At 40.8% G+C, this 13,206-nt stretch overlaps 1 protein-coding gene across 1 annotated transcript in view; it reads right to left on the reverse strand.

Moving 5' to 3' along the window:
* Positions 1-555: 555 nt before the first annotated feature.
* The window catches only part of LOC137306674 (serine incorporator 1-like), a 78,024-nt gene continuing 65,373 nt past the window's right edge, over positions 556-13,206 (reverse strand). Inside the window, exons 7-9 of the mRNA XM_067976021.1 lie at positions 7,718-7,886; positions 5,736-5,951; positions 556-1,245 (exon numbers count right to left, since the gene is read on the reverse strand). Coding sequence (XP_067832122.1) covers positions 1,092-1,245; positions 5,736-5,951; positions 7,718-7,886 — 539 coding nt within the window. The 3' untranslated portion in view covers positions 556-1,091. The remainder of the gene's footprint in view (positions 1,246-5,735; positions 5,952-7,717; positions 7,887-13,206) is intronic.

Consider the following 13,206-nt stretch of genomic DNA (forward strand, 5'->3'; position numbering starts at 1 on the left):
TATGGAGTTAGATCACAGATCAGCCATGATCTTATCAAATGGCGGAGCAGGCACAAGGGGCTGAATGGCCTACTCCTGTTCTTATGTTCCTAATATATTGTAGTACAATAGGAATTGTAACAATATCAGCTCCAGTGTTCTACTTTCCCAGAACATACAATAAGCAATAGGGTTTAGTAAATAATGCCTATAATATTCTAGCTGTTATGTACTTCCATAGATATATTGAGAGCTGGACAACATTAAACATCGAAATCACAAGCATTCCTAATTTGTACTTTCACCGCTGATCCTAATCAAAGCAGAAATCAGAAAAATATTCTGACTATGGCTATTAACAATACATGTAACAGTGTTGCAACTTACTATTGCATCTGTCAATTTTAAATTTATAGGACATTATGAACAGACTATATTGGCATAATTTTTTTACAATATTTATAGTTAAATTCAAGTATTTTTATGATGATGACATGGAATAATGAGTAAGTTATAACAATATTGCTATTCAATGATCTAAAAGCATTGGAATGACTAATAATAGTCTTTATATTTTATTGCATTATATATTGGATAACAATAACATCATTTCAGGAGGCATTATGGTTATTACAGACCCTGAGGGGATTATTGCAGTCCTGAACAAAGCTAGAGTTGGTAATAAGAACCCCAGAGCTAGTAATGGCCATAATGAGTAAATACAATTATCAATCTATGTGACCTTTTTCACACTTTCCGTATTTGGTTTATAATTTTCTGTATTCTCTTAGAACGATCTTATAAACTGTATGTGTCAGTGCTGGTATATTTATTGCTACCTCACTGGGCCTCACAAATGAGGATCACCTGATTTCCGTCAGCTGTCCAACTGGCTGGTTACCCATGGTTAAATTATTAGCCACTGCAATTATTCTTCGTTAACAATGGGCACAAATTCTTTGGCCACATAGATTAATAACATAGATTGAAAATGCACATTTCATTTAGATTAGCGTAAAATTGTTATTTACTCTGATATGATTCAGGAAGTATCTCAGGGTTAGGAAAATGAACTCCTTTTCCAAGCTGTTATCTCCTACTTCACTTCATTCTTAGTTTATATGTTCTTCAAAATCATCTTGCTTGGAAAGAACCAGAGGAGCCAAAAGTGTCCAGATGTAAAGGGAACTGCAGACCCAGCTGGAGGCAATCTTCATCCATACTGCAATCCAACTGCTTGATATGCTTTTAAAATCAGGACTATGACTGTATATGGAATGCAAGAAAGCTACTATCAATTACCTTAAATTTCTAGAACAAGATCAAAAAATAAAGGTTTTTATCACTACAATCCAACTAAATTAAAATGAGAATTTTTTTTAAAATCCGTGATCCATAAAGTATGGCCCTGAGCTTATTTTATGGGATAATTGCGTACAATTGCTTAACACTGAAATTCTGCTATTTTAGCAGAGGCATTATTCTATTTAAAATAAAGCAGTTATCACCTCTACTAAAATAGAGGAAAGAAGAATTTTAGACAAACAGGTAGGCCAGTATTCCACAATGTAAACTCAGGGACTTTTTTTGTAATCCATTAACAAGACATAGAGGAAAAACTAAATTTTGGAATCTTTCCTGCAGGAAGACTTTTTAATTTCATTACTGCAGGCTCAGTGTGTAAGAATAGACAATTGTGGTTGTACATTCCCTGATCATCAATATACAAAGATATTACATGATCTTGAAAGACTGGGGCCACTACAGCAGTAACTTCAGCAGTGTCACGATGAAAGGTATTTTTTGGAACACATGCCACGGTACCATTTGTCTCCTATATCATTTTGGAAATTCTGAATGAATTTGTAGCAATATAATTTTACTAATCATATGTTAAAAATGACCACATGTTATAGAAATTGCTAAGCACTGTGGAGGCAATTCAAAAAACAGGTCAGAGCTCTGAAGAGTGAGTTACCTTTTTACCACATATATCATCAAGATAATATTTATATTCTTCCTTAATACTTTTATAACACTCATCAATTTATTGCATTGAAGCTAGCATAGCTATTTGGAAGCCTGTCACAAATAATCTACAAAAGTTCAAATTGTCTCTCATTAGACTGTCTGGGGGTAATTTTCAACTTTGTTGCCTGGGCGGAAACCTGGAGGAGTGAATTGTTGGCCCGTTGTAGAACTGGCCTGATTTTTGTTCCATGGATGGTCGATGTGCTCTGCCAGGTTACTACTCAGGTGGCGAGGTTGAAAATTACCCCTCTGGCCCTACATTTCACTTTTTTTTTATAAATGGCCCATTTTCAGAGCCTCTGCCTAGCAGGAACGGGGTGGTAGCGGGTCGAAAATGGCTGTGCACTACTTACTGCTCTGTTCGCACTCCAGACAGAACCTCTGCCATTCCAAACTGGTGGCATTCACCTGTTTCAGATGGGAGTCTATTTTTAATATGCAAATCGGAGTCCTATGACAGTTGTAGGATCCCAACGGAATTTTGAGGCACCAATGGGCGAAGCGTGCCCCATATTGCTATGCCCACTGGTACTAGATATTGAGCGGCCTAACCAGTGGTTCTTAAAGGGATTGCTGCAGGCTGCACCAGAAAGAGGTAAATAAAAGTTTTGTAAATGAATTTTGTGGGGCCAGGCATGAATGCACCTCCTGGCCCCCCAAACAATCTCCATCAGTGGAGCATATGAAATTCTGACCCCCCCCCCCCCCCCCACCCACCCAACCCGCCGCCTGTGAGCACTGGTTCATCAAAATGGCTGGGGTCTCTAGCCGAGGACATCAGGCAGCTGGCCAGACTGCACCGCCCGTCACCCGTCTGATGTCTGCCCAAAGTCAAAATCACTGCCCATGTCTCCTTTAATCCTTTCTTTTCTTAAGTTCTTTATCTTTCCAATTTATCTCATTCTGAACCCAATGGGATTATGATTATTATCACCTCCTTTAGCTGCTTTATGTCTATTGCCATTAACATTTTCTCCTGTGTCTCTTTAAATAACTCACTACTCATCTATTTCACACTTTGAGGCTGATATTGATTTCATGTTCCTCCTGGCCTCATAACAATTATGCTCAAAACTTTTACTTACCTGTTTCTGGAGTGGCCTGCAGCGGTTCCTCTGGACTGCTGGTTAAGCCACTCAGCACCTAGTACCAACCAGATGTAGGACCCCAATTTATATATTAATAGTAGGCTCCCACCTGAAACAGGTGGGTGCTCTGGCTGGTCGGAAATGGTGACAGCTGTATTGGTAGCAGGAATGGAATGGTAACTGGTGCATTGTCCCTTTTAGCTCACTACTGCCCTGTTCCCGCTGGGCGAATACCTTGAAAATCGGTCCATGTATCATTTGTACCCTACTTCTTTCTCTTGCATCTATTAATGCTATATGTTTAACTCCACATGTCATTTATTTTGAATCAATTAATGCCTCCTTTAAAGTAGCAGAAAAGAAGTTGATATGAACACTTTGAACATTTGTAAGAGAACATGGTTCACAGTCATTTCCAGATTAATTCCTATCAATGATACATGCAAGCAAAAATGGAATGTTGGAAAAGAAAATGTTTCCAAAAAGAACTGCTCTTTGAAGAATGCTTGTCACAAAGGTTTTGAAGGTGTTACATTCGAAATCCTGCCGATGGAGGTTGTGAACACCTCCTTGGAATATAAAGGCAGTCCTCCCACTATCTGTGCCATAATCCTTTTGGAAGTGTTTATAACCAGCCTTGTTTACTACCTGGTCTACAACAAGTAATTGATGGGTAAATGGTATGTCAGGATAAAAATTCCAATATCCATGGTGGTAGATTTTCTTAATTCCAGATATGTTTGCATAATAACAACAACGACAACTTGCATTTATACTTTAACGTAGTAAAGCGTCCCAAGACACTTCAGAGAAGTGTTATCAAACAAAACTTGACACCGAGCCACATAAAGAGATATTAGACAAGTGACCAAAAGCTTGGTCAAAAATGTAGGTTTAAAGGAGCATCTTAAAGGAAGAGAGAAAGGTAGAGAGGCAGAGAGGTTTAGGGAGGTTCCAGAGCTTAGGACCTAAGCAGCTGAAGGCAGAGCTGCCAATGGTGGAGCGATTAAAATCGGGGATGTGCAAGAGGCCAGAATTGGAGGAGCGAAAAGATCTCGAAGGGTTGTAGGGCTGGAGGAGGTTACAGAGATAGGGAGGGGCTAGGCCATGGAGAGATTTGAAAACAAGGATGAGAATTTAAAATTGAGGTCTTGCCGGACTGGGAGCCAATGTAGGTCAGTGAGCACAGGGGTGATGGGTGAACGGGACTTGGTGCGAGTTAGGGTATGGGCAGCAGAGATTTGGATGAGCTTAAGCTTATGGAGGAGGGAAGATGTGAGGTCAGCCAGGAGATCACTGGAATAGTCAAGTATAGAGGTAAAAAAGTCATGGATGAGGGTTTCAGCAGCAGATGAGCTGAGGCAGGGGCGGAGACGGGTGATGTTATGGAGGTGGAAGTTTGCAGTCTTGGTGCTAGAGTGGATACCTCTATTAAAAAGCAGACAGAGAAATGTCAAACAGATGCTTTAAGTGTTTGTCAGCCATTGTTGTCAATTGTAATTTCTACCCTTAAATATGATGTCCTGACATTTTGAGTTTTAATTCTTAAGCCTTAGTAGGAATCTTGGTTTTGGATTTCTAGTTATGAATCAGTAAAAAGTATTCACATGAACTAATTTAAAAAGATCTGCTCTGTTGTAAATTGCAAAATTTAACTTTCTTTTAAAGAGATCAAGTTTGTTACAATGAAAAACATTTGGATTGTATTTATTAAGTCATTGTATGCCAATTACAAAGATATTAGAGTCACTTGTAAGTGAACAGGAGACATCTAGGGGCAGAAAATTGTAAGTTGCAATCCCATATAGCTGTCAGTGAGAAATGAAAATCTATCAGTCAATGATCTAATGATCAATGAACTTGGTTTCTAAAGATGAAATCATATTCAAGTTAGTGGACATTAATCCATTCAGAGAATATCAATAAATATAAAATTGGGATTCAGAACCTCCAGAAGGAAAATAGAAAGTATGGGCTGGAATTCTGGTGTCCCTGCTCTGCAACTGGAAATGCAGCAGAGCGGGACTTCCATACGCCTGAAACCAAAGACATGGAATCCACCCCAAATCACATAATGGATGGGGAGCCCACACCTGTACAGTGCAACAGAGGTGCCCACCCTGACTGTCGCTTGAAAAATTTGAAAAAAGCAGCATCATGCCGTTCTGATGACGGAGTAAGTGCCCTTATGCTCCCAAAGAGAAAGTGCCCCATTATTTTTTCTTTTCTGTGAAGGGAAATGTTTTCGTTGATTTTTAAGGTAATTAAACTCTTTTGGGATCGATCACCTATGCCTGGACAACGTTTGGGGCCTTCCTAAGGCTGACTATCAAACTCATGCCAGCTGTCAACTGGTGTGGCTTCCACTGAGCTCACTGAGAGTGTAATTCCTGGGGTAGGCCGAGAACTCCCCAGACATACCTCCAAAGCAGTCCTAGAAAAACGGGGGTTAGGCGGGTGAAAGAGTCATCCAGGTTCTATCCCAAATTGTGCCCCCTCCCATGGGCGATTCACCTGTCCTATACCCTCCCGGACTCCCGAAATTTTGGGGCCTACATTTTACAAACATATGAACATATTTAACTGTTAAGATCATGCCTCATGATGGTTCTGCAATGCTATTATTTTTCCTCTTACCTATGCCAGTTAGTTAGTGTCATCATAACATACATGGAGGCCAGAAAAAGTATGAAGTGGAAAAAAGAGTAGCTGTAATGAACCCCTTCCTTTTCATTGTCCTGAAAGCGATGCACTTCTTCACAGCCTTCCGCTATTGAAACGCTTTCCAAAGATCCAGCATCTGCATTATTGATGGAGTGGCTATGCCTTTGTGTGCAGCTGGACTTCCTAATGCTGACAAAACGTAACGTCAATAGAATTAGTTTAAAAATCAATGGTACTCAGTTTTAATAAACTGTGACTCTAAAATACATCAATAGGGGCTTAGGAACATAGGAAAGTGCAGGATTGGAAAATAATGCAGTCCCCCTAGCCAGCCCCATAACTCTCAATCCTTGCTATCTCTCCAATCTTCCTTTAATTTTTTTCCACACTGTCTGCCTTCCTGGGCAGTCTGTTCCACACATTCATTACTATCTGCATAAAAGACTTAAATCTGAACTGTCTACTCATCTTCCCTCTTCTAAGCATGAGCCCTTATGCTCTGATTCTACAGTTTCTGGCAATCACAGACATGTGATTGGGGTTCAATTTATCTATTCCTTTAAGAATCTTGAATACTTGACTAACATCTCCCCTGAGTCTTCTCTTCTCCAAAACAAACAATGTCAGGCTTATGAAGCTCTCCTCTTAAGCGTGTGATCAGTTTGGTTACCCTTTTCCTTGCAGTAACACGGCGACCAGAATTGTACACAGTAGTCAAGGTGTGGCCATTCCAGTGTCCTGTACAGATTCATTATCACCTCCTGGGTTACACTATAGATATTGGTCTGAGACTGTTACCTGTGGAGTGTGCTGCTAAGTCAAAAGTCAAAGTTATCGGGCCATCGCACCTCATCGTCTTCCCAGTAAGAATGGAAGTCTGGTCACACATGCTTCCACAAATGTGCTGTATTCCATTTTAAAATTCTGCAGTTAAGAGTGTGAACTCTCTCCTAATGTTAAAAATTGTTTGCTGCAGGCTGGATTTATACTACATTTGCTGCAAAATCTAAGTGGTGAGAGATTACCACCTGGAGGTTGGTCACACCTTTTGGCTTCAGTTCAGTAAGCTGAAGTGCAACAGTGAGAAGTTAGGAACTATGGAGGAACAGAGAGATTTAGGGGTCAATGTACAGAAATCACTAAAAACTAGTGGAACAGGTACAAAAAATAATTTAAAAGACTAATGTAATTTTAGCCTTTATCTCAAGGGGGCTTGAATACAAAGGGGTGCAAGTTTTGCTACAGTTATACAAAGTTCTAAACCACATCTGGAGTACCGGGTACAGTCCTGGGCACCACATCTCTGGAAGGATATATTGGCCTTGGAGTGGATACAGCGCAGATTCACCAGAATGATATCAGGGCTAAAAGGGTTAAATTATGAGGACAGGTTGCATAGATTAGGCTTGTATTCCCTTGAATATAGAAGATTAAGGAATGATCTAATTGAGGTGTTTAAGATGATTAAAGGATTTGATAGGGTAGATAGGCAGAAACTATTTCCTCTAGCGGGGGAGTCCAGAACAATAACCTTAAAATTAGAGCTAGGCCTTTCAGGGGTGATGTCAGGAAACGATTCTTCCCACAAAGAGTAGTGGAAATCTGGAACTCTCTCCCCCAAGTTGCTGTCGAGGCTAGGTCAATTGAAAATTTCAAAACTGAGATTGATAGATTTTTATTAAGTTAGGGTATTAAGGGATATGGAGCCAAGGCAGGTTAATGTAGTTGGGATACAGATCAGCCATGATCTAATTGAATGGCAGAACAAGCTTGAGGGGCTAAATGGCCTACTCCTTTGTTCCTCATAAGGTCAGTCTGACTACTAGGTTGCACTGCTGCTTTTGTCTCTAAAATGACACAAAAGTGGCAGTATAATCGCACAGTATAATTAAAGTATGAGCATAACTGTAGTACAATGGTAATAAAATACTGAAGAGACCAATATTCGTGATTACCTCAAATATAAGATGCAAATAAGGAATAAGGCCAATCCTGCAATGCTCTGGCTATCCCACTTCAATCCCGCATCTAATGCATCGGTTGTGCTTACGGTGTCGTTGTCAAAGTCAGTGCTGGGAAATGTCTGCTCAAAAAAGCTCATCATGTTGGGATTACACTTAGTATCTGAAAGCAAAATACAAATGAAGAAGGTTTATTCTTACTGTGTAGTAAAATACAACTTTTAATCTTCATCAAAAATAAATTATTTCATGTTGGTTAATGATTCCATAATTAATGCATTCTATCCAGAAGTATTTTTTGGTACAGAGTTTATTATGGCACTATTTGCACAGCAATAAATCTCTCCTCCAGCGTCAATCCCAAGGTCACAGCCAAAGAGGCCAGAATGCATTTGTAAAGCGCTTAATTACAAATAATAACTTACTGAGAATATTTTTTACTGTAATTATATCCCTCGGAAAATGATTTGCTTATTATTATGCATTAGGACATTACTCCTGACTAATCAAGAGTGTCCATTAAAAAAAAAGTAATTACCTTTTTGACATGCAAACAGAAATTCCAGTGCTTTACGTAACTAGTTTCTAAAAATGTCAGTATCTTAACGTAATTGTGATAAAAATTAAGCAGTTCTATCTTTTTTAGTCTCAAGGTATTCCTTTAATTTTAGTCACAATACATAAGGAGTTCAAAAGCTCTTGATTGTTCCATCCTAAATTAATACCCATACTGCAAAATGTGTTGGTTTGTTCCAAAGGTTACAGGGAGAGGACCTAAACCACATAATGCAACTACATTCAAATCTGAATGTTAGTTATTTAATTCCAACAAGTCTTGGCAGCCATTCAAAGGGTATTTAAGTGGTTGGTACAATTCCTCAAGCTGTATTAGCAGAGAAGAGTTAGTCATAGTCATAATCATAGTAGATACAGCACAGGGGAAGGCCATTCGGCCCATCGTGCCTGTGCCGGCTCTTGAAAGAGCTATCCAATTAGTCTCTTTCCCCATAGCCCTCTAATTTTTTCCCTTCAAATAATTATCCAATTCCCTTTAGAAAGTTACTACTGAATCTGCTTCTACCATCCTTTCAGGCAGCGCATTCCAGATCATCACAACTCGCTGTGTAAAAAAAATGTTTCCTCATGTCGCCTCTGGCTCTTTTGCCAATCACCTTAAATCTCTGTCCTCTAGTTACCGACCCTTCTGCCACTGGAAACAATTTCTCCTTATTTACTCTATCAAAACTGTTCATGATCTTGAACACCTCTATCAAATCTCCCCATAACCTTCTCTGTTCTAAGCAGTACAACCCCAGCTTCTTCAGTCTCTTTACATAACTGAAGTCCCTCATCCCTGGTACCATTCTAGTAAATCTCTTCTCCACCCTCTCTAAGGCCTTGACATCCTTCCTAAAGTGCGGTGCGCAGAATTGAATACAATACTCCAGCTGAGGCCTAACCAGTGTTTTATGAAGGTATAGCATAACTTCCTTGCTTTTGTACTCTATGCCTCTATTAATAAAGCCCAGGATCCCATATGCTTTTTTTTAAAACAGCCTTCTCAACTTGTCCTGCCACCTTCAATTATTTGTGTATGTGCACCCCCAGGTCTCTCTGTTCCTGCACCCCCTTTAAAATTGCACTATTTAGTTTATTTTGCCTCTCCTCATTCTTGCTTGCACTGATTGTAGTTTATTTGAGCCGATTTAAATGTTCACGAAAAGATAAGGTAGATTAGCTGGCTCCCATGATTAGAAATGATTACAAGAAAAGAACTGCACATTTGAAAGTTAGCTGAAAAAGAATAGTTCAGTATATAGATTGCATCCTTTTATTATTTTCCTTTTGAGAAGTTGGATAATAGAATTTCTATTGTCAATATGCATTATATTGCTGTTATATATTCTTTTGTTTGTGATTTGTTTAATACATCTGCTTAATAGTTTAAATATAAAATGAGGATTGATGTGATGCTCTATGCTTTCAAAGGTGAGAGGAGAATCTTGTGAAGACAAGATAATGTCCAATAGCTAGAACAATCAACAGAAAGATTGTTCTGTTCCTTATTCTGGACGCTTTACCAAAAGCTTACCTAGGAGATTCTTGAAGACATAGGGAGTTAGGACTCACCTATGAGAGTAATCAAAAATATGGAAGCTGAAAAATCTAGAGGAAAAAAGGTAGAATAGATGCAGAAATGTAACACTAATTACAATACTTCATTCAAATATGGGACTTTAGTCCAACATTTGTGTTTATTAAAAATACTAGTCAGTATGACAAATATGAAGCATTTCTATCAATGATGCATCGTGTTACCTGTTTCTTTCTTTCTATCATGGTACATACAAGATTAAAAACCAGAGTCATTCACAGAACATTGCCGATCTTGTTCTTATACACAGTAGCCCCAGACTAAATGTTACACCTGCAACAGCTATCAGAGGAAAGGGCCAACCCATTCAATTCAAACATATGTAACCTATGGATTTTGTTTGAATGCATGTTCAATTGGTAGCTTTATTTGAGTTTAAGGGATACATATTTTAAATTTTCTTCGCCCTGATCAAATTTTAAAAGGATATGCCTCAGCTTGTTGTGATGCATTTGAGTAGTCCATCTAAAGTCAGATGGTATAACCAAATCACAGTAAGATTCTGTTGCTTTACACTAATATTTTCATAGAATAGAATCATTGAAAGGTAACAGCACGGAAGGAGGCCATTCGGCCCATCAAGTCTGTGCCGGCTCTATGCATGAGCAATCCAGCTAGTCCCACTCCCTTGTCCTTTCCCCGTGGCCCTGCACATTTTTTCATTTAAAGTACTATCCAGTTCTCTTTTGAAGGCCATGATTGAATCTGCCTCCACCACTCCCTCGGGCAGTGCATTCCAGATCCTAACCACTCGCTGTGTAAAAAAGTTTTTCCTCATGTCACCTTTGGTTCTTTTGTCAATCACCTTAAATCTATGCCCTCTTGTTCTTGACCCTTCCGCCAATGGGAACAGTTTCTCTCTATCTACTCTGTCCAGACCTTTCATGATTTTGAACACCTCGATCAAATCTCTGCTCAACCTTCTCTGTTCCAAGGAGAACAATCCCAGCTTCTCCAGTCTATCCACATTCTAGTAAATCTCCTCTGCACCCTCTCTATAGCCTTCACATCCTTCCTAAAGTGCAGTGCCCAGAACCGGACACAATACTCCAGTTGTGGCCAAACCAGTGTTTTATAAAGGTTCATCATGACTTTCTTGCTTTTGTACTCTGTGCCTCTATTTATAAAGCCCAGGACCCCGTATGCTTTTTAACCACTTTCTCAACTTGCCCTGCCACCTTCAATGATTTATGCACATATACCCCCAGATCTCTCTGTTCCTCCACCATTCTTAGAATTGTGCCCTCTAGTTTATATTGCCTCTCCTCATTTTTCTTATCGAAATGTATCACCTCGCATTTTTCCGCGTTAAATTTCATCTGCCACATGTCCGCCCATGCCACCAGATTGTCTATATCCTCTTGAAGTCTATCACTATCCTCTTCACTGTTCACTACCCTTCCAAGTTTTGCATCATCTGCAAATTTTGAAATTGTGCTCTGTGCTCCCAAGTCCAAGTCATTAATACATATCAAGAAAAGCAGAGGTCCCAGCACCAACCCCTGGGGAACACCAATGCACACTTCCCTCCAGTCCGAAAAACAACTGCTCACCACTACTCTCTGTTTCCTGTCATTTATCCAATTCTGTATCCACATTGCTATTGCCCCCTTTATTCCATGGGCAGCAATCTTAATAGCAAGCCTACTATGTGGCACTTTATCAAACGCTTTTTGAAAATCCATATACACCACATCAACTGCATTGCCCTCATCTACCCTCTCTGTTACCTCATCAAAAAACCCTATCAAGTTGGCTAAACACAATTTGCCTTTAACAAATCCGTGCTGGCTTTCCCTAATCAATCCACACTTGTCTAAGTGACTGTTAATTCTGTCCCGGATCACCGCATCTTAGGGTGCATCCCATCTGGACCAGGTGACTTATCTATTTTAAGTACAGCTAGCCTTTCTAGTACCTGTAAGTTCTGTTTATGGTTTGGTCTTTAATCAAAAAGACTTGCAGGTGGTTTGTTCAAAGTATAAAGGTTTTATTAAGAGTTACAATATCAAAACAACCTGGCTAAAAAAACAAGGCTCCCGGGGTGATCAGACCCGAATGATCCTGTGCTATTGAGCTGTCCAGTTGCTCCAAGAATATTCTAACTAGTACCCTTCAAGTCTTGATATATATGTTACAACCACCCATTAGTTCACGCAGGACCTTCAGCACACCCCCCCACCATTCCTGCTTTTTAGGGCCCGCACATCAATCAATCTGTTGACTCCTTCACATTCCACAACAATACAGAAACAGGCAACTAACGGTTTCTCATGCTACCATGCACTAAAAACATTAGATAATAGTGGAGACATGGGGGCATGATTTTAGGTCAGAGCCGGGAACCCAGCGCGTCCGTAAATAATCGCAAGGGGAACCCAGAAGCCAAATGCGCCAGGCAGCCAGACTGGCAGGCTGGTTGCCTGTCGGAGGTGAAAGGAGCCGCGAATTGGAGGGGGGTAAGGAGGGAGATATCGTGGGCCCTGGAAGAAATCGCTGGGGTGGGGGGATGGATATGACATCGGGTGGGCCTTGGAGAAGATCAGGGGGTCCACCATCTGGGGGTGTCCAGCATCGGGGGGTTGTTCCAGCATTGGGGAGTAGGGAGTGTCCAGCATTGGAGGGGTGTCTAGCATCGGGGAGGGGGGATGACAAGCATTGATGGGGGGAGTGTCCAGCATCGGGGAGGGGGGTTGTCCAGCATCAGGGAGGGGGGAGAGGAGGGTGTCCAGCATCGGTGGGGGGGGGGGGGGTGTACAGCATCAGGGAGGAGGGTGTCCAGCATTGGGGGGGAGAGAAGAGGGGGGTGGATTCCACATCAGGCGGGGGTGGGGGTGGTCGGCTGATTGCGGGGTCCGATCATGCCAGGTGAGCTTGTTGGGCCTGAATGAAGCACTCCTGCTCCTCTGGGCCCATAAACAACGCAATAAAGGCACTCACCTCATGGATCCGGCCCTTCCGCCTGTTTTCACCTGACGTGAATCGGCCTGCCAGCTTTAAGAGGGGACCGGACTTCCGGGTGTCTGTTGCACGAGCATATCCAAAGAAGCCTGGGTCAAACCCGAAAGTGGGCGCGTTGGAGCCGGGATGCGGTCCCGCTCCAAAAATCCACTATTTTTACCCCCCACATACCCCCTCCCCACCCGTTTTTGGGGGTTAAAATTACCCCCATGGTGTCTCATAAGCAATTTTTAGCTGAAGGTTGACAATTTCGCAGACACAGTTTTGTTGATGCTTTTAACAATCTTTAACCAAAAGCAAGAAAAACATGATTTTCTCACAAAACTTCAGCATTAAGTTAACAGTACAACATGGGCAACAAGGTTGA

The sequence above is a fragment of the Heptranchias perlo genome, chromosome 3 (assembly GCF_035084215.1).
Source record: "Heptranchias perlo isolate sHepPer1 chromosome 3, sHepPer1.hap1, whole genome shotgun sequence".
Classification (NCBI taxonomy): domain Eukaryota; kingdom Metazoa; phylum Chordata; class Chondrichthyes; order Hexanchiformes; family Hexanchidae; genus Heptranchias; species Heptranchias perlo.